Consider the following 21,389-nt stretch of genomic DNA (forward strand, 5'->3'; position numbering starts at 1 on the left):
ATAGCTGAAATCAGTTGCATCCACGGGTAGAAGCAACATATGGCAGGACTAGGTTCTGGCCCCGGGACTTTCCACCACAGCGGTTCTGATTTAAATGTGAAGTGAAAGATCGTACTTGAGGTTGTTCATGTCGGTCTCCAGCTCCACCTGTCTGCGCTCCAGGGCAGACCTGCCCTCCCGGGTCTCCTCCACGGCCCGCCTCAGCTCGGCCCGGTCTTTCTCCAGCCGGGACACCTTGTCTGCCAGCAGACTGTAGCGCCCCCTCTCTCTCTGGATGGTCCGCTCGTATTCGTGGAACATGTTCTGCAGTTTCACCATGCTCACAGAGTCTGGGGAGGAAGGGGTTAATCGTACACAACGAGTCCTACCAATCAGCTGCAGGAATCTGTCCATCATCCCAAAACAAGGATGTCCTGATCCTCCTCTGCAGTCCTTTAACAGTCAGACTTGCTCGCATTCACCCAACTTACCGACTGAGGAGGAATCGAGCTGCTGGATGAGAAGGGAGGCGTTGCGGTACCCTGAGGTGGGGGAGAACTCATCCTCGGTGGGAGTGTCCGAGGACTGAGTGAGCTCATCCAGATCATCTGCCATTTCCCTCTCACTGTCCCCCTGCAAGGTTCACAACACAACCTGGGCTCACACAACACAGCCTCATCTCGTGTAATACCTTGTGTACCTAATGTCATGATATTTACCTTGCTTCTACAATTTCCTGCGGCTGCAAACCTACAAAAGAAAAATGCAAAAAACATTTGGTTATTGGTAATTTAATTTCTCACTCAAAGGGCATTCTTTCAGCAGCATGGAAAGACGATGATTTATATTCATGCGATGGTATAATGCAGTATACTTTTACCATGAAACTTAAAATGCAACATACAAGCAAACTAACAGTCACGAAAGGTGGGGGGGGCATATAAATATGAAAAAAGGCCAGATTCCACCACCATTACTCAGCTGACATTAGCAAAGTTCACCAGAGTGAGTATGACATACTGCATATATACCTTCCATCATCCTCAGACACCTCACTGACAGTACTATCGTCAAACACAGAGAGAGGGTCTCCATTAGTGTGGGCAGCCTGCCGGGGCCCAGACGGGGGCCGCTGGGTGATCCTTTCACCTGTATCTACACCGTCGCCTTCCTGCTCCAAGACCGTGCTGCCGCTAAAAGATCACAGACCTCACGTTAACAGTGCAGCTTCCACTGGGTATTCCTCAACAAGGGGCCACACCCACACCCGACACCGAACACCCAACCAGCCAACAAGCCCCTCTGGCCACCGCCATGCTTACTGGCACAGATTGAGAACACAGTGAAGCAGTATCTAGTGCAGGTTGTGAAGCGATGCACACAAGAGACTAGATGACTTGAAAGCATGGCTGATGAGATGCAATGATACAGATTGGACGTGTACCTCTTTGGACTTTTAGAGGAATCCCCTTGAGGACGACTGTCCCTAGTCTCGTCCTTTGGAGTCACCCCAGTTCCCTTTTCACTCAGCTGCGGTCTTTGGCTGGTCTGAGGAGGCCTCACCTCCTGAGACTCGTGCACAGACTGTCTGCTTGGTCCTTCAACGTCCCACAATCCACCTGGTCTTTGCACCACAGAAATAACGTTTTTCTTCTCCAAGCCAACCTGAAAGTACACAGGGAATGTTTGCAAGGAGCTCACAGACACTTCAGAAAGATATGGAAAGGGCAAAGTGACTTCAACAAGGGACAAAAACAGGCTTCAGAGCCAGTGAGTAAATCTACTCCAACCTGATATAACATTATCCAAAAACAGAAAACAAGCAAATACAAAAAATATTATCTAGGCCAGCAAGATTTTAAAATGGCAGAACATGTGAACTCAGAAAAAAGATAACTCCATCAGATATTAAGCAAATAAAAAGTTATTATTATAAATGTGTTATAATTATATTTCGTTATATTAATAGCATTATTTCCATGTTATGAAATTATTGGCCAATATGGACAAAAATCTTTAGTTTCTGTTTAATGGACATACTACTGGTTTGAAGGAACATGCAAAGAACACACAAATAACAAAAACACTTATCCCACACACAGAAAATCTGGTTATCACACATTATGACAGAAGTTATTCTTTTTAAATAAAAGAAGGTTTAATTACACACAAAGGGCAAACACAAGACATCTTTAGCTTGGTATACCCAGCAAAAGATGAATAAGGCTCAGACCAAAAAACTGCAGTGCACTTTAAAAAGCTAAATTAAGCATGCATTACATGTTTTTAACCATCCCCCACAAACTTTTCCCACACCGCACATGCAATGGCATTCACTGTAAGAAGCTTTCTACAGACAAAGAACACACTTTCAGCTAACTATATGACACGCTGAAATTGATATGTGGAAAAAAAGGCCCATGAGACCATCAGAAATGTGTACTATTATTAGTATGAACTCAGGGTTAAACAGGGCTACCAGAAAGTCCGTACAGACGGAGACCCTATTAAGTGCGAACATGTAAGAGAAGGTCAAGTTGCCACAAGTCTGAAGAAGCCTCAAGGGGAAATGACATGGATGAGAGACAATATGGTATCAGAGATACCACACGGTGACAGGAGAAATCTCATGATGTGAAGGAACATCATGGGGTGATGGGCGGGACCACAGAGTGACGAGAAAGGTGATGAGAACGGTCAAACAGCAGCACAGGACGTAGCCACAGACGGGTCCTCTGGAGGCCAATGAAAATAAAGCAGTCATTGCAAAGATGGCGCAAGACTTTAGAGTGTGAACTGACGGTGGAAATGGGACAACCAAGAAAATAGACATACAAGAAGAAGGTGAGGGGAAGCCACGGAGGCTGACAACATGAATGTTCTTGATGAATTAGAAAAGAAGATGGAAATGTGGGTCTTTGTTTGGGTCCTTTCTCACAGACAGCGACAGAAGTATGGGGTGGGAATGCAGTGGAGAGCTATGGGAGTGGGGTTCACAGTCCTCTACCTCTTTCCGCAGCTGCGACTTCTCCTTCTCCAAATCCAGGAACACCACCCTTAGCTTCCCTACCTCGCGCTGGAACCTGTGCCGATCCTCCTCCAGCTCTTCGTCAGAGTAGCGCAGGGAGGCTGAGGGGTTGGTGTGGAGGGAGGGGCTCAGGCTTCTTTCAGAGTCTTCCTCCTCTACCTCGGATTCTTTGTGTGTTCTCTGTGTGGTTGCACAGGGCTTGGTCTCCTTGCTGGGCTGGAGTTCGGGTTCACTGATGGAGCTTTTGTCAGAGTGGAGTGGAGTTCTGCATTCGCCGCAGTTCCCAGCATCAACATCAAGGTTAGTGTCATCGTCCTTGAGATCACTTCCTGCTAGCTGCAGAACAGGAATTTGCTTGTTCTCTTGGTTGTTTGTGATGTGGTCAGGCTCCCCCTGCTGGCTGCTGTCAGCACTGCAAGGGTCTTGCGGGGAGCCAGTCTGTAGCAGTGCTCTTCTCTCCACCTGAGGGCTCTCAGCTGGCTCCGTACTCGAGTCCTCCAGCCCCGATTCTCTCTGCTCAGGAATTGGCAGCAGGGCTAAGCTCTTCGCTCTGGCAGGAGGCTGAATCACCTCCTCTTCCTCACTGGATTCTTCCTCTGCGGTTGGGAATGGAATGTCTTCCTCCTTTTGCTCATCCTCATCCTCTCCCCTGCTTGCGACAACGGTGAGGTCTATGACTTCCTTCTCCATTTCCCCAAACTTCTCCTTTAGCTCGGCCGCAACACTCTTGAACTGCGATTTCACCTCCCTTTTCTCAATCTCCACCCATATCTTCTCATAGCGCTTTTCCCATGGCACGCTAGCCTTATCTCCTGTCCTGATGCCCTCTTCCTCCTGAGTCGCATGACTGTGCGACTCCCCAGGGACGATGTGGGTAGGGTTACTCACATCTGAACCCGAGGTATCTATGCCATGCTTCTCCTTTGACAGTGCGAATGGACAAAGAAATACAGCAAAATCTACATAAAAAGGCAAGAACACAAAAATCTCCCAAATGCCATATGCACATAGTATGTCTTCATTCAAATTGCTCTAAAACCATTGAACAAAGGAATTGTATGATGGCAAGAACCTTTCTTTCAACTCATCTAGGCTCACCATGTTACCAAACGTCCAGAGACCAAATATCAAACAAGGTACATTACAAATTGTTCAGTAAAGCCTCATTTAATTTTACATTGGATATTATTAAAGTAGAACTTATAACTAGGTAGTGCCACACTGCCCTTTAATTAAACAATATTGGATGAGTTAAATTGTATGTTATGTCTTGCCTTTCATCTGGACTCCGAGTCTGAAATAAAGTTTAAATTAAATTGAATAATGTCTCTGTCTAGCCTCAGCTGCTAAAAGCAGAATAAATCCTGGCCCTGTCATACTGAGAGGTAAAAAGGCAGGGACTGAGACTGTGTGGCTGTGGAAACCAGCATAGGGTGTTGTAGGGGACACTAAAATGAGTAGAAATGGATAGAAATGTAAAGGACCCTATAACCAGGAGATAAAGATGAAGAAACTGAATCCAACCTTGTGTAGCTCCTCCTTTGACTCCGTGCCCCCTCCATCCTCAGGACTGAGCTGATGTGGACTTGGCAGGGTGTCTGATGGCAAAGTTTAGTTGTCTTATTGCTCAGCAAATATCCTTAGGCCAGCCATATTGGGCTTCTCGTCTGTCCTGCACTATCTGTTTTACTTTTTCAAATCCTTAACCTTTTTTTAAAGGATGCTCACCAACGCAAGTTCAACAATAACTTCACATCTGCACTCACCTGGTTTAGATATGGCTTTGTCTTCAGGCATATTTGGCTGCAGTTTTCCAGACTTCCTTGGACTAGAGGCAGGAGTTCCACTTTCTGAATCCCAGTCAGAATCTGAAAAAGAAAAACCATTTGTATACAATTTAAATATACAAATATACATTTGAAATACAATTACATTTTAAATGTAAATATTACCATTTAAATATATATGTAAATCAGAAATGTTACTAGGGGTGTCAAGGTTCAACACAACCAGTGCCATTTTAGTTTCCGTGTCTCCCCACCTGTCCATCCTGACTATCTTTATTTTAATTTTTTTGGGGGTGGGGGTTATTCGGAATTGTAATGGTAATATTTACATGAACAAACAATGAACACCAACTTATATAATTTTACCTGGAGTCACTCCTAGCTGTCTGTATGAAAACCGAGTGACAGATTTGCACCACCCTAAGCACTGTTATGGGGACAAGGCAGCAGTACCTTCCTCGCTCTCTGCTTTCACAGGTAGAGGTTTTCTGCCACGGGGATGCGGTTGAGGCTGCAGGGTTGTGCTGGGGTTAGAGGATCGAGGACTGGGCAGTGGAGGGGTTTGGGCAGTGGGGCTGGGGGGGCCCTGGTCTTTGCTTGGAGCCACAGGTTGCCTGACGCTTGGCTCTTCTCCTAAGGGCGACGCCAGTTTGCGCTTAGGGATGTTCTTGCTGGCGGTGCTTGCAGTGTCCCAGTCTGAAGCATCTGCAAGGTGTGGAAGAGACTGCGTCACAACAAGCGTCTAATTGTTTCAAAGAACCAGTTACTCCTTCAGGCAGACAGGAAAGTGACCAGTCTGCATTGACACACTACAGCTACTTCATTATTTACTTGTTTATTTGTTTATCCATCTATCCACATGTCAGGGCCTACACTGACAGGTTGGATACCTGTGACTTGTTTTGTTGGAAAGTGAAAAAACAAGTTGGAAGTGTGTAAGCCCAACAGCATGCGATTGGAAAATCGAATGTGAATGACATATGATGAATGACTGTGGAAAAGAGCATATTACCCTCCAGATCATCAGCATCATCCAAACCTAGTTCTTCCATTAAATCTGTTAGAAAAAATAAATAAAACAAAGGTTGGGTACAACAGACAAACAATAGTGAAACAACAGTCGCAAAAATACAAGAAAATACAGGCCTTAAAGTGTACTGAAATTGAAAGAATATGGCTATGTTTAGATCGCAGCTACAAGTGCCCCAAATCAGCAATAAAAGCCACATCTGTATGCGGCAATACACACTTAGTATCGGGGCCCAAATTGACACCAGTGTATTCCAGCTGGATGAGGTGTGCGGTGAATTCATGTCACACTCCACAGTCCTAATTCTGCTTTAACCTTTTGTGGGCTCGATTGATCTTGTCCGGTGCAACATTAAAACGGTGATTACCTGTGTTTTCGACAGCAACGTCTTTAGGTTCAGCTGGTTTGGATAAGATAGGGGCTGGCTGGGCTTTTAATACAGGCTGTAAAGCACAAAACAACACAGGATTTCACTCCAACTGGTTTGGTACTGATAAGCAAAACCCTTCTAAAAGGCAGAGAGATGAACGTACCTTCTTTTCCAAACCGTCGTCTTGCAAAGCTGGAGGATTACAAAAAAAATGGCAAAAAGATAACATTTTTTAAATGACTCTACATTTTTAAATTGACTATTACACTTCTTGCATTCAGACATGCATATGTGCAGGACTGCAGATTACGGATTCATGCCAATGGGTGATGAAGCCGTGCCAGAACATCGAGTTCCCCCTACATGCAGGTGAACACGTGGTTAGGGCTCAGAGGACAGGGCGGTTATGGGACAGACCAGCACAGAAGGGGTTAATGGGAAGCAGGAGGCTACCACGGAGCCCTGCATGCAGCTGGTCACAGCACAGTCGGGTCATGGTCAGTATGGTAATGGCGATCATGTTGGATTGACTCTGCCCCTTGGGAGGCAGTGTCCATACCCAGTGCTGAAAGGTCTCCCATCCTCACTAATCTCCTGGGAGTCTCTAGATAAGCCATCCTACAGTTTCTTGATCCTCTTAAGAAAGAAGGAATGTAAAACAGGTCTACGGAAAGGAATTTGATATAAAATTATGTTAAAAGTCTGCTGGTAAGATTTCTTTAACATACTTTTCAAAGACACTGAGCCTGATCTACTGCAATATTGTATGTACAGTATAATCCTGAATATCCAACCATGTTGGGACAGGAGGTATTTTGTATATGTAAAAAACTAGGAATACAAATAATGAAATATTTAGAAAAGTTGACTTAACATAACGAAACTAACTATAAAAATATAATTCTGTCCATTTAAATAATTTATGTTCATCAAAACAACACTATAAATCATAATGTTATTAACAATTACAATGCTTTCCTTTAGTTTTTCTTTAGTTCTTTCTGTACTTTTAAAGTACTTAATCTTCCTTAATCTTTTAAGATCATTGCACCACACATTTGAGCTATTTTTCCAGATGATAATTCATTATGTTCTGGGGTTAGGTATGCAGGATTATACATTATACTACAAAACCAGCCAAATGAATACAAAAACTGGTATACTTGACCAATGTCCATTTAATAAGCAAATCTTTAAACTAATTTCATTCAGGCTGTACATATAATGTACAAAACATTCATGTCTATTATCAGCAGCTTACTTAAGGCATTTATTACATAAAGTCTATTTGCAAAGTACTACATCAAAGAGGGTGGATAGGCTACCAATTCTTAAAAGCGTGAAATGGCTTTACTGAGATGATTCCAAGGCAAAATCTACAAGCGTAAGTACTGACTAGTGCTTTATAGTTTTTCTGATCTTATACAGCTGAAACAGAGACTGATGCAATTACCTTCATTGTTCTCCTCTGAAATGCTGGCCATCACTTTGTGTGTCTTTACGGGGGAGTGGGCCACAACATGCAGTTTCCCTGGACTGTCAGAGCCAGACTGTATGAAAAAATAACAGCAGCGTCCACTTAAACAACCTGAACACCTGCACACTCTGATCTTGGTTCCCTAAACTGGGATCTGCCCTACCAAGCACCAATTAAGATCTGATCACCATAACCTCTGAATTGATATAGTATGGTGAAGCTCATACAAACCACTGTCCGCCAGTGTTTATGCAAATAGAATGCAGGGCAATAATACTCTGATGGATCGACTGGCACCATCCAAACACAATGTGTGTTGCCTTCAAGGGTAATAGTTTACTGAAAGTGCATATTCCACGTGCTTTTGTGACACACATATATTTAACGACTAAAGACTTACACTACAGTTCCCCTGATCCCCTGTGATAATGGGGCTACATGGCTCAGGCAGTAAGAGCAGTCGTCTGGCAGTTGGAGGGTTCGATCCCCCGCCCGGGCTGCGTCGAAGTGTCCCTGAGCAAGACACCTAACCCCTAAATGCTCCTGACGAGCTGGTTGGTGCCTTGCATGGCAGCCAATCGCCATTGGTGTGTGAGTGTGTGTATGAATGGGTGAATGAGAAGCATCAATTGTACAGCGCTTTGGATAAAGGTGCTATATAAATTCCAACCATTTACCATAACATTTGAATAATGTCATAGTTATAGCTGTAACAGACAGATTATCTGTCAAGTGGTACTTTCTTCAGTTACATTACATCACATGTAAGGGTAAAGTGCTTTGAAAACCCTAGAGGGAAGTACAGTTAAACTAGAGTGACAATGGAGTTATAATACAAAATAGTTGTTTGTTAGGTTAACATTACACTCATTGAATATTATTGGCCATCTGTCTCCTTTTTGGTAAAGAGCAGCTCCATATAAACAAACACATATAAATGAACAGATCTGTGCTGCAATGATTCTGTCCCACCTCAGAGTCCCAGGGCGAGTCCTCCTCATCCCCTCCCTCCAGACCCAACTCTGACAGGAAATCTGTGGAACATTTTGGGACATTCAGTGCTGGCCACATTATGTGACATTCTCTTGTGGAATCTCAAAAAGTTGAAAAGAGTTTTATATAGAGAATATTGTGTTTCTGGTCTTCATTCAGTGCTAAAAGTTACCCATGGTTTCATACAAATATAAACAATTAGGTTGAGTCCAGAATATTGGGAAATTTGTGAATATCTCACCTCTTTTGACATCTTTAGAAGGTTCACTAGTTACACTAGCAGCAACAGATGACTTCTGACCATCCTGAGCACATGTATTAATATCAGGAACCTCTCCATCATCCTCTTCATCATCATCGTCTTTGGTTTCTTCAGCATTGTCTTCATCTTCATCCTCATCATCTTCATCATCTTCAGTGGAAATGTTATCCTATTTGAGAGAAAATTATTGAGTATGACTGGAAAATGATCGTTACAGAACAGAGTTGAGAAATAATGTCGCTCCTCAGATCTCAGGATTAAATGGCTTCACACTGTCTGTCAGGTTGTCATATGAATTAATAAAACCAAACTATGAATAAATGGAAAATTTCAAGTGCATCTACTTTCTTATGCATGTGCTTAATTTATCAACAGTGCCTGCTACCATCATCTACTACATCTGTCCTACCTTAGATACTCCTGTATTAGAACCTTTAAAATGTGCAGCTTGTTTATCTTCAGTGACCTTTTGCCCGCCCTCTTGAAAGTGTGGGGGTTCTTCCCCAGGTGGATCAAGCTCAACGTCATCAATGGCAGTCCGAGGTATCTGCTCATGACCGGAAACTTCATCCCCCCAATCAATATCAGACTCCCCCTCGGCACTCATGCAATGGGATTCCACCCTCTCCTCCTTTGTCTTACTAGAACCTGCAGCAACCATTGAACTTTTAGGCTGCATACCCCGATTCAAATTTATGACCTTAGAAGCTGCATCTTCACCATAAGCCTTTTCTGTTAGTTCTTCCATGTTTTGTTCATTCCTTGCCTTGTGGCACCTTTCCAACTTCTCGACGGAGTTGCCCAAAGCAGTTTGAAAACCTTTTCCCATTTCCTCGCCTGCCTGCTGCCTACTCGTTCCACTGCCTAGGTCAGAGTCTTCTTCATCATGGATGCCATGACCCCTTTTGCTACCTGGACATCTTTTTGAAGTTTTGTCAAATTTGCCTCCTGGCTCATGAAGGCCTTCATAATGGCCGATAATCAGTGACACAGGAACACTGCTCTCCTGCTCCTCTGAAACTTTTCCAGCAGGCTGGAAGTGCTCGTTCTTCAAATCTTCCTCATCTGAATCCCATGAATCACTGGCTTTGGATCTAATCACTGCTGTAGGCTGTGTCTCCAAAGCTTTGTCATTACGACTGGAACCTTCATTATCCTCATCACTTTCATCTCCCCAAGACAACTTGGTAGAGGAAGGTTGATCTCTATTTTTAGCCAAAGGTTTTGTGCCTGCAGTGTTCTGAGCCAGTGTCTTTGCCTTTCCATGAGATCCAGACATTGAAATGTAATCATGTTGACCTGAAGCTCTCACGCCAATACTCTTTTTCTCTCCCCAAGAATCAACAGTTGATGTGTGCTCATTTTCCTCTTTTCCAAGCAAAGCCTTATCTGAGCTTTTTTGAATGGGTGTCTTTAGTTCTGTCAGCACTGGTGACATGCTTGCTTTAACCTCTTCATGGCTTGACGTGTTTTCAATGCCCTCCTTATCTCTCACGTCAGGAGAGACCAGCTCCTGTGGTGTTTTCCCACATGGGGTAAGGCCAGTTTGCAGAGGAGGACTCTTACGTACTTCTGGGGAATCAGACTCTTTCTGATATGATATATCACTCTCATCATCCCCCCAAGACATATCAGGAGAAGTGGGCTCCTCTGCCTTTCCCCCCAGAAGCTTCAAGCCCTGCTGAGGCAGTACCTCTGGTTCTGTATCTATAATCTCTTTAGTCCCAAGATCTTCCTCTTCATCTGAAAACCCTGACTCGACTCTGATGGCTGACACAACACAATCTTCTCCAAAGTCCAGGATTCCTTGGGTGCTATTATCAGCCCGATTGGTCATATTTTTGGAAACCACCTCATCTTCATCGCTGTTATCATTTCTGCTTCCTGCATGAATCACATTTTCCATGGCTTCCTGCTCTTCAGTCACAACTGCTTGCTCAGTGGCTGCTGCAGACTGGTGCTGGTCATGGCCTTCAGCCAGCAGCTGTTCCATGTCAGCTTCCTCTTCAATACCACCTTCAGCATCAACTCCTGCTGTGACAGGTTTGAGCAACTCTTCATCAACAACAGCATTGGTCCTGATGTGAGCCAGGGCAACATCATTCTCCTCCATACCATCCTCCTCCTCCTCTTCATCATCATCCTGCTCCTCTTCCACTTCTTCATCTCCTTCACTTTCTTCAATGTCATCATCCTCCTCATCCTCCTCTTCTTCCTCTTCTTCCTCATTGTCATCATCATCCTCATCTTCATCTTCCTCTTCCTCATCTTCGCTGTCAAATTCCTCTTCTTCCGGTCCATCTGGGCTATCACTTTCCCCCTCGTCCTGTGAGTTACCTCTTGGTTTCTTGGTGAAAGCCACCTCTGAAAGCCCTCCCTCTTAATAAACCCAGAAAAAGTGATGGGGAAAGGCAGAAGGGGAAAACAAAAGGGTGTTAGAAAGACTCCTCATCCGAGTAACCATACACAAATGTTACCTTTTTACAGCGGCTGGGAGGGGTGGAGGTTGGAGGTTTGTAAGAGGATTGGGGAGATAGGGATGCTGGTTTGGGGAGGGCGGTCAGGGGTAAAGCCACGGGGAGGGAGGAGTCTCTCTGGGCGCCACCCTCACTCTCCTGCTCGGACTGGCATTCACTCGAGGATCTATCCACATCCGCTATCACTACAGGGCAGGGGAACAGATTACACGTGAACTATGCAGAGGAAAGCACAGCGTCATTACACAGCCAAAAAATAGCACACCATTTTAATGTAGTTAGTTACAGTTTCAGGAATTGTCATTATATTGCACATGTCTAATAGTTACCATCAGTCCTCCCCTTTTGTGAGACACTCAGTAGTTTCTTTAGGTTTGGCTTTTGTGGTTTCTGTAAATAAAACAGAGAACAAATCTAAGCTGTCGGAAAGCAATGACTACACAGATGAGTCAGAGCGCCTAGTGTACTTAGAGATACCGTACCTTTGGGCTGAAGTCTAACTCATCTTCATCTGAAGAAGGCCATGAATCACCGCCGCCTCTATTTGATGCTCTAGGTAAAAATATGAGAATAAACGGTAAGGAAGAGAACAGACAAATGTTGCGCTAAATACAGGGAAGAAAGATGAGAAGCTTCCCTTACCTACTGATAGATTCTGCTTGTGACTCGTCTTCATCAACTGGAGGGGGGGGAAATGTAACGTTAAATATTTTGAGGATGTTATGGAAACAATTCTACTGTGGGAAGGACGAGGGCACTGAAGAGGCATTTCCAAAACCAGTAAAACAAAACTAAATTCCATTATTTGACTCTTCAACCACAGAGGTCGAATTGTATTGTTCTAATTATGTGGAGAGCTAACGATGGCGACAGCCACAGTGAGATGCACCACATTGCATTGATCTGAGAATACAGCAAGCCAGAGATTTACAATGACAAGACTGGATGTACCACATAGCAAAACCCCTATACATGGGAGCAGGGACATCTTTTTCGACAGGAATGGTCTTAAATCCATGACTGGAGCTGCTTTGATTAAAACAGGTTTAGAATATCAAGTACACTTTCTTGGAATCCGTTTTGGAATCTGCCCTGACTCCCTACTGGACAGAACATATCAAAATGCATCACAGACTCTCCAACCTAGTACTCATAGATCTATGACCGTAACAGTTGGTGATACCTTTCCCTGCTTCAGCTGCTCCTGACAGCTGCAGATCTAGATCCAGTCAGGTGGAAATGCATGAGGGGGGTAGATGAAAGCCAAATCACAATGAACATTCACAGTAATGGAGAACAGAAACCATGAGTACCATAAGTACATTTGTTTAGTTACACTGAGACAAATAAATAGGACTGGTGATGTGATAATTGAAACAGTTTAGCTTTCAGGAACAACATTAGGCACAGTAGTACTCCACTGTGCAAATCCAAGTGTTTGGTGGTTGAATAATGCATTTTTGCTCGTTAAAAAAAATATAAAATAAATAAATAAAGAAAGAAAATTATATCACATCCAAGTGCTCACCTTCTCTGTCAGTGGCTGGTCCTCCAAGGGCAGGACCACCCAATATGGCCGCCCGCTTCTTGCCGGCAGGAGCAAAATGCGAAGGCGATGGCTGAGTCTTCCCCCTTGTTCCGTGTTCAATTATCAGATGAGAACATCTGAAAGACAAAAAGGCATAAGCCAAGGAACATTATGCACAATGTTTAGAAAATAATCTTTACTCTATGGCTGAGTATTTCACTTTCCATAAAATATAATATAGCTGTGAAAACTGAAAACTGCCTGCATTGATGCAATGCATCAAAAAGACTTTGACTAGCACATCCGTCTGTATCATGACCACGGCACCAAAAAGGGTTGGGCCAGGTTAAATATTTAAATGTTTCAGTTGAAGAGATTCTCAGATCATGTAAAATTAAACAGCACTAGCCATTTTCCTCAATGCATGAGTAGCATTTGGACTGATCTGGTCTCCTTCAGGAAATGATCGATATATTTAATGTATCTTGTGCCCATTTCTGGCAGACTACTTACCCATGGTGACCGTTCATCACAGCATAGTCATCAGACGTCCACCCGTTGTCATCCTTTATTGTTACATCGGCATTGTAGAGCAACAGCAGGCGCACCATGCTGATGTGGCCGTTACAAGCAGCAATGATCAAAGACGTCCTAAATCAGACAATGATGATGACAGGGATTTATTTTGATGATCAAAATACATAGATAGACCATCTATGCAAACATTTTAAACGATAGAGGATTTATTCAAAATAAAGCCCAGAAGGCTTATTTCCATTGTGGTCCTCAATCAGGAGAGGTCAGCAGAGGAGTGCACACGTTTTTATTTGCTAGGTGTAACTGAAAGCCAGCCATCAATTCTGCACCTCAGCGCTTCTGCTGCAGCTGAGCATCTCACCTCTTGCCCTGGTCAGGCACATTCACATCTCCTCCCTCCTTCAAAAGGAACTCTGCCATGTCCACATGGTTCTCAGTCACAGCCAGGGTCAGAGGGGTGCAACCATCCTGAATGCAGAAGTCCAGCATGATAACCAAATCCAAACAGGATGAAAGAACGAAAGTCCAGGTAAATGAAATAAAAATATGAGAGATGGCACATTTTCCTCCACATTTTTATACATTTATTTAGAATTTTATGGTATGTTCAGTCAATAGCAGGAGATATTTGCAATTTTGCAATCAAAGGGGAAAGACGATAAATACAAACATAATACTTGCTTACACTTTTAAAGGAGGATAATTATTAGAAAAGCAAGTATTGCTCCATTTGTGAAAGTTAATTGTTGACAGAGGTCAGAACTCTTAATCATGCATGCAACATATGGACACATATCCTGAACCATATTTGCGTCTTCTCCTTTCATTCTGTCCCCATCCATCCCCAATAAAGGCAGATATCCTGCTGGTGTTCCTGCAGGCTGATGCAGTGTGTACTGACTGTTGTCACACCATGTGGCTGGAGCAGGACTAACCTTGTTCTGTGCATTGGCGTTGGCTTCATGCTCCAGGAGCTGCCCAGCCATGTAGATAGAGGGGATGAGGGCAGCCAGGTGCAAGGCTGTGTTCCCATTGATGTCCACCAGGTTGGGGTCAGCATTGTGCTCCAGAAGGGTGATCACACAGCGCTCCTGCTGGCACTGCACTGCCTGCAGGTGGACACAACACCGTCTGTTAATACGAGTCTGCACAACAAATACTCAGATTCACGTCTGTCCAATTTGGTGACTGCAGCGTTAAAAGAAGCAGTGGAAACAACATGCTTCGGTGGACAGGACGTGCTTGTCTGCACTCTCTCAAATCGACAGCCGAAGCTGTGAAAAGGATTTACGTGTGAGCATTATTAGGTATTCAAAAAGAGTAGAAAAGGAAGAGTGTTTTTGGTCTCTAGTTATCAAGACAAAGTATAAACATCCACCAATAACACATAAACCTGAGAAAATCAATGAAAGAAAGACAAAACAGCTTTTGATTTGCACATGCTTTTTTCAGAAATTACAAATCAAAAACTGAATAAATTATCGACAACCAGGTCTCAAAGATAAAAAAATCATTAATGTAGAGATGTAGCCTAAGTTTAGGTACTGCTAAACAGGTATAACAACAAATTCACTGTTATATCACCTTCATTAACGGTGATCTGTTTTGATTGTCACATAGGTTCAGTTTGGCTTTGCTCTCCACCAGGAACTGCACAAGCTCAACATGTCCATTAGCACAGGCAATGTGTAGAGGCGTTCTGAAACACATTATTATTATATAGATTATGCTCACAGTTGCTCATTTTGAATGTAAGAAAGCTAAGCCTTTGCTTCAGAGTTCCTAAGCATGACATTACAATATACAGTCACATTTGTTGGAATACAATATGCAATTATGTACCATCAGGAGCACCACCAAGGACCTATTGATGATGGCTGTTGCACTACAACAATGTGATAATTGATACAGTGCCTCAGGGGTGAAGAACTGTGAGTATCCGGAAATGCCAGCGTGCATTTCCACCGTCATAAAAAAATCACTTTTGCTCTGAAAAACTCACACATACCAGTGTTGTGACTACCCGCAGAAAAGGATTACTCTTTGTTAACGAAAGCCTCCCATTTTCTGAACAGATGCAACTGCTCCTCTTACATGTGCAAACACTCCAAAAGTAATAGGATCTGCTTTGAAACTTAAGGACACCAACAATCACCAAGTAACCAAGCTACTGGTAGGCCTGGTCTACTCATTTTAGTGATGGTAATGGAAAAATTACCCCTGACATACGATATTATTCCAAGTGTGGTGCACAGTATGCTTATTACTTAAGCTAATTATCATTTACACAAATCTTCAGCACCACAAGAATGTCAACTAATTCCTGCACAAACATGAAGAGAATTCTGGCATTTTGTTTGATTGAGCAAACATATTACCCAAATACATTGTTACATTAAGCAGAGTGACATCAAAACCTCTTTATCTGGACAACCTCGTTTCTTTCAGTTTGTTGCCTTTCCATCAACTAAAATATGCATCACATAAAGGTCCCAAAATAGTATGTGGGTGCAACTACAATGTCTATGATAACAACAAATAACAACCTCATTCATATGCCATACTCTGATTCCTCAGCATCTCCATGCATCGACAGGCCAATCCCAAAATATACATTACCCTGTGTAACTTAAATAAATGCAGGTGAAGGTTATGGTACATCTGATCAGATAAATATGTTTGTCCATGTGAAAGCGAAACTTGCCTTACCGGTTTTCTTTATCCAACTGACTTAAATCATTCTTCTTCGCGAGTTGTTTCAGCTTGCAAAGATCGCCAGAAGATGCGGCTTTATGGACCTTGCTTAAATCTTTCTCCTTAATCTCATATCCGACCGACAGCACGCTGCCCGTGTCAGACGAATTAGGAGAGAACCCCTTCTTTTTCTTGGCGAAGCTGAATATTTTCTTCATTGTGTCTGGTTGTGTTGCAGGGCGCAGCTCGGGAGGCTGGTCGTGGCACTCGGGGGCCGTCCGATGATTACCTCAGGAGTCTTTTCCATTCCTAAAAATAAACGTGCAAAGCGGATAAAGCTAGCTTGTTAGCTGGTGTGATGTCACCGTAGAGCCAAACCACCTGGTTTGCTAAATGGATCAATAAATTCCAAGTGTTTGTCAAACAGTGTTTGACATCCGCAAAGAAATCAAATAACATAACATAGGTAGCTTGCTACCGATTGTCAACATCAGCCTCCTATAGAAGCTTGCGGGCAACAAGCAGGTTATGTTGACTAACATAACGTTACTCGAAATGTCACAGGAGACCTAGCTAGCTAGACAACTAGCGTAACGTTAGTTTATAAGATTGTTGGTTATTTAGCTAATGTTAGCTAGTTGCCAATTACGAAATGTACCTCATATTACACTTGTCGCCCTTACCTTATAATGACGGACTATCTGAAAGAACAGTTTATGCGCATTTTGTATTAACGGTATTCATGTTGTTTCACAGTGATGGAGCGTCAGTCTTCTGTTCCCAGCCTCTAGCTAGCCAGTAAACACAGACCGCTGCAGGAGCGCAACAAGCTGAAGGTATAGGCTGTAACCAAGGCAACCACCCGCGCTCATCTGAAAACAGAGCTACGGTTAACTAGATTAGGCTAGATAAAATAAAATGGTCGTTAACGTTACCTTATATCTTGATTCATGTTTATATTTTACGTAACACTTATGCAGGTATCATCATGAATTGAAAAGCTAATTTTCTAGAATTTTAAGTTACGATAGCTGGGCGCTAACGTAAGGAACTAGCTAGCTAACCTTAGCTTCTACCACAGCGTCACCTTCAACCGCGACATTCAAAGCTAGCTAACAGCAACTTACACAGGTAGCTAGCTAGCTAGCACGCAAGACAACTTAATGGTCACATTTTAAAAATGTAGACTAACATCGATACCGGCAAGCAAGCCATCTTGCATTAGCTAGCTACTTTAGTAGTCAGTTGGGATAATTACGTGGCAAGACTTGCGCTTTCATTTTCTGCAGAGATATTATTATTAGCAACCAAATAGCTAGCTAACAGTATATTAGCTAAGTTAAAATTTCAGACAACGATGATTACTTAGCAGGCTAAGTAAATTTAGCTTCTTTCTTAACGTTAGTTATTTTTTATCTAGGTAGCTAATCGCAAATAAATAAAGATAACTTAACGTTAACGTAAGTCAAATAAGCTAACATAACGTTACCGTTCGTGTCAAGTTAGGTGTCCTGTCTAGAGCTAATTTACCAAAGACACTTCACTTGGAGTGCTGTCAGTTAAGTTAACGATTACCACTAACTCCGTAGTAGCTAATTAGCTAGCTAATAATGTGCTCATTATGGACCTTACATGTTATATTTAAGCAATTATCCATAGCTAGATATCTAACGTAACGCAGCTAGCTACAACAACTTGGCCAACAGTTAACGATGGACATAGCTCTAAATTACGTTTGCAAACAGCAAGAGTAAAGTTATGTGTTGTTAGCTAGCCAACTTAAGTTATTGAATGGACACCACTAAATTAACGACATGGAATGTATACATTAGCGAATAAAAAATATTAAATGTATTACCATTCATTGGTCAGTTTCCACTTTGTAAACTAGCTCCCAAACCAACTACGCAATTCCATTAACGTTGCGATTTTATCTCATTTATTTGTATGCTAGCAAGTAACAATTTTCTTTCTAGCTACTAATGACCAACCAAAAGGCTCAGCAGACAGCACATTGCACATGGACAACATAGCTTGTTTGCTGGCTCTTCTGCCAAGGCCAATCACATTTCAGCTACAAAAAGAGAATTCCTAACCCATCCAATGAACGACAAGTAACAAAAAACGTTTTCGTTTCTTCCGCTCATAGAAAAACTTGGCACATTATGCGTTTCTTCAGTTGAGGTTCTATGGTTTCACCGAATCTTCCAAGCTAAGTTTCTTGCACCAGTTTATCAATAGCTAGGTGTACTTTTCACAATGAAACAAAAATTCGCTCATTTGTTCATACATTTTAACAGCATATTTGTTTTTTATTGAAACGCATACACAAGCTAGATTTAGCCGTCAATGAATGTTATAACAATATTGTTTAAAACTGAATTATTTTAAACTTTTCAATAAAAGTCAAGTTTCCATATCTATTAATACCTAACTCGTGAGCCTGACAGCTATCTGCTGCTATCTGCTGGCACCAATGACGTTAAAAACGATAACAAACAAATCAATTGTCATTAGGCAGGTTTAATTTAATAGTTTAAACTTCCGCCAAAGAAAACTGCAATAATGTTTACTACAATTTTTCTATTGGGGCACACATTTTTCCACAAAACATGGGAATATTGCCAAATGCCAAACTGCGCCTGAGCGGTAAATTTTATCACGTGGCAAACTGAAAAGAGGAAGTAGAAAAGTCAGCTGACTTCGAAAAGCCTTTCAAGAAAACACGGACTATAGATCTCGTAATACATTTTCTGTTAGTTTGGGATATTAAAATAACCAGGGCACTCAAACACCACCATGGCTGGGCGAGGTAAACTAATTGCTGTCATTGGTGATGAAGATACATGTACAGGATTCCTGCTTGGGGGTGTTGGCGAGTTGAATAAGAACCGTAAGCCCAATTTCTTGGTGGTCGAAAAAGACACGAGCATCACCGAGATCGAAGAGACCTTCAAGTAAGTGTTGACTGGTGTTAACACATTTGTAACTGGTAGGTTCGCAAAAAAGGTCTAGCGGCAATTGCTATGTACGTTAGTGAGCAATCCCGGGACTGCCACGGTCAGTCGCTGGATGTATACGACTAATTACTGTAACGTCATGCAATTGGCTATAATAAACAAATTGTTTGTTAGCTAGGACTCTATTTACTGCTTGCTAACTATGAACATTATACTATTATAGTATAACGAAATAGTATAATTACATCACCTGGATTTGACATACTCCCTCCAATTAGCCAGCTATCTACACACCCACGGCAATAGCTAACGTTACATGGGTTTTCAATTCAGGTCTTATTCCTTGTTTTATTCCAGATGTTCAATTTGAATATACCCGTATATTAAGCAGATCATGTTCGTTTTAATGTTGATTTGAGAGCTTTTGTTGGCAGCATAGGTTTTTACGACCTGGGCATGAACCTAATCTCTCCTCAGGAGTTTTCTGGCTCGCGATGACATTGGAATCATCCTGATCAACCAGTTCATTGCCGAGATGATCCGCCACGCGATTGACGCGCATATGCAGTCGATCCCCGCTGTGCTGGAGATACCTTCTAAAGAGCACCCTTACGACGCTTCCAAGGACTCCATCTTGCGGAGGGCGAAGGGCATGTTCTCCGCAGATGACTTCCGATAAATCCTGAACCGAAAGGAGAGCTGCAGGCTGGGAGCAGAATAGGCAGATTCATGACCAATAGGAGAATTCCCCGATCCCACTGCATGGGACTTGTTTTTTTGTGATTTCCAAAACTTAATTCCATGCCTGGAAAACTGCTGCAATGCTGAACAGTGTAGCCTTTTAAAACGTAGACTGTTTAGCGGTAATATTGATCATGTTTTCCAAGTTGTGTTTGTCATGTAATGTTATAAATTATTTATCCTGTGTAACAACAACATGCTACAGATAGTCATGTGAGATAGTACTGTGATGTTTACCATACCCTCTGTTAAGTTAAAGAAGTTAAATAGTGTAATCGTATGGCAGTATTTCACATTAATGAAGATTTGTATGCTAAATCTTTAATAGTAATTGGTCATCTTTCCAGTGTAATTTTGGTCATTTTGGAACGTCTTGGCTTTAGGTTAATCAATTATGAGGGTCAACCTAAATAAAAATTAAGTATAACCATAACTTGGGTCTTCTGGGGGTTATGGTGTTTCAAACTGTCCTATGTGTATTTTCCCCAATTTATTAGAGGAGTGCTTTAATGCCCCAGGGTGCACTTCCTAGGATACCATGTCACATACAATTTGGTCTTGTTCCCCAATCTGTTCAGATATTCAGAACCTGTGACTAATCAAAGCAGAGGGTTGTGAGTCATCATTAGCAATTACGGCAATGGTAACACAGACGTGTGTGTGTGTGTGTGTGTCTGTGACTGAATATCTTCAAGTGCTTCATTTTAAACTTCCATAATAATTATGTATGTTTGTGCATCACTGCATATAGGAATGCATATTACACAAATCCATTATAAAATCATTCAGTGAAAACCTAAACTATTTGTGACTCTGCCTATGTGCAGCTTTGTAAGCTTCCACCTGCCTTTGAGGTTCAGTCTAACTTATTCCTTTAAAAAGATTGTTGTGAAGGCAATATTGATGTTCATTAGATAGCTCTGCATTTTCTGTGGATTTGTGGATCTTGTTTGCACTTGTCATGTTTTATTGAAAAACAACTTTACGTTGAAAATGAAAGTCGGCTCATAAATCAGATTATTCAACATTCATTAGTTGTGGTCTGATTTTTATTTTTTCTGCTGCTTTACATTTTTTCGAAAAAGAAAGGAAAAAATATTCCTTAAATGGTTTGTTATAATTCCCATTTTAGCATTCCTATTCTAAACTACGCTGTACAATCCGACTCATCCCCCAGCTGTATTTCAGTATGTTCTGCTAATGGTTATCTCACCCTTATAGTAAATGTCTATCTAGCATGAGAGAAGAACAAAGAATGGAATGTAACGTGCTATTGTAAATCAGGCTCTCGCCGAGCTGAACCTCTAAGTGCTGCTGCTGATGTGGTTTGGCCGGAAAACTATTTGTCTGTGAGAACAAGGCACATGTTCTGAAAAGGGAAGCTCAACAAAAAGCCTGTTCGCTGAGATTTTCAAGGGTTTGTTTTTGTAAGTGTGTGTGTTTTTTTAACACCCCATCACACACACACACACACACACAGACACACACAGTCCCAGTTGCAGGTCAATAAGATGAACCCCCTGACC

General features: G+C 42.3%; 2 protein-coding genes across 9 annotated transcripts in view; one reads left to right on the forward strand and one right to left on the reverse strand.

Annotated features, from left to right (window-relative positions):
* Positions 1–18,159, reverse strand: part of si:ch211-272n13.3 (ankyrin repeat domain-containing protein 26) — a 28,966-nt gene extending 10,807 nt beyond the window's left edge. For 6 of the 8 annotated variants that reach the window (XR_009709333.1, XM_061250961.1, XM_061250958.1 and 3 more), the window contains exons 1-28: positions 18,021–18,159; positions 16,178–16,471; positions 15,053–15,167; positions 14,404–14,577; positions 13,830–13,936; positions 13,445–13,582; positions 12,932–13,068; positions 12,587–12,622; positions 12,046–12,082; positions 11,886–11,955; positions 11,733–11,793; positions 11,404–11,588; positions 8,906–9,095; positions 8,644–8,705; positions 7,648–7,744; positions 6,754–6,858; positions 6,358–6,386; positions 6,192–6,267; positions 5,807–5,851; positions 5,248–5,499; positions 4,774–4,875; positions 4,532–4,605; positions 2,987–3,928; positions 1,424–1,644; positions 1,011–1,172; positions 699–729; positions 471–612; positions 116–329 (exon numbers count right to left, since the gene is read on the reverse strand). Coding sequence is in view for 7 of the 8 variants with exons in the window: in XM_061250961.1 (XP_061106945.1) it covers positions 116–329; positions 471–612; positions 699–729; positions 1,011–1,172; positions 1,424–1,644; positions 2,987–3,928; positions 4,532–4,605; positions 4,774–4,875; positions 5,248–5,499; positions 5,807–5,851; positions 6,192–6,267; positions 6,358–6,386; positions 6,754–6,858; positions 7,648–7,744; positions 8,644–8,705; positions 8,906–9,095; positions 11,404–11,588; positions 11,733–11,793; positions 11,886–11,955; positions 12,046–12,082; positions 12,587–12,622; positions 12,932–13,068; positions 13,445–13,582; positions 13,830–13,936; positions 14,404–14,577; positions 15,053–15,167; positions 16,178–16,380 (4,007 nt within the window). In the remaining variant the exon portion in view is untranslated. The remainder of the gene's footprint in view (positions 1–115; positions 330–470; positions 613–698; positions 730–1,010; positions 1,173–1,423; positions 1,645–2,986; positions 3,929–4,531; positions 4,606–4,773; positions 4,876–5,247; positions 5,500–5,806; positions 5,852–6,191; positions 6,268–6,357; positions 6,387–6,753; positions 6,859–7,647; positions 7,745–8,643; positions 8,706–8,905; positions 9,096–11,403; positions 11,589–11,732; positions 11,794–11,885; positions 11,956–12,045; positions 12,083–12,586; positions 12,623–12,931; positions 13,069–13,444; positions 13,583–13,829; positions 13,937–14,403; positions 14,578–15,052; positions 15,168–16,177; positions 16,472–18,020) is intronic. The other 2 variants (XM_061250959.1, XM_061250960.1) reach the window with 2 other exon arrangements.
* A 628-nt stretch (positions 18,160–18,787) lies between these two features.
* atp6v1f (ATPase H+ transporting V1 subunit F) lies at positions 18,788–20,894 on the forward strand. The gene is made up of 2 exons (XM_061252316.1): positions 18,788–19,119; positions 19,600–20,894. The coding sequence occupies exons 1-2, from the start codon at positions 18,962–18,964 to the stop codon at positions 19,799–19,801; spliced, it is 360 nt and encodes a 119-aa protein (XP_061108300.1). The 5' UTR covers positions 18,788–18,961; the 3' UTR covers positions 19,802–20,894.
* Positions 20,895–21,389: the final 495 nt, after the last annotated feature.

Source organism: Conger conger, chromosome 8, assembly GCF_963514075.1.
Source record: "Conger conger chromosome 8, fConCon1.1, whole genome shotgun sequence".
In the NCBI taxonomy this organism is placed as follows: domain Eukaryota; kingdom Metazoa; phylum Chordata; class Actinopteri; order Anguilliformes; family Congridae; genus Conger; species Conger conger.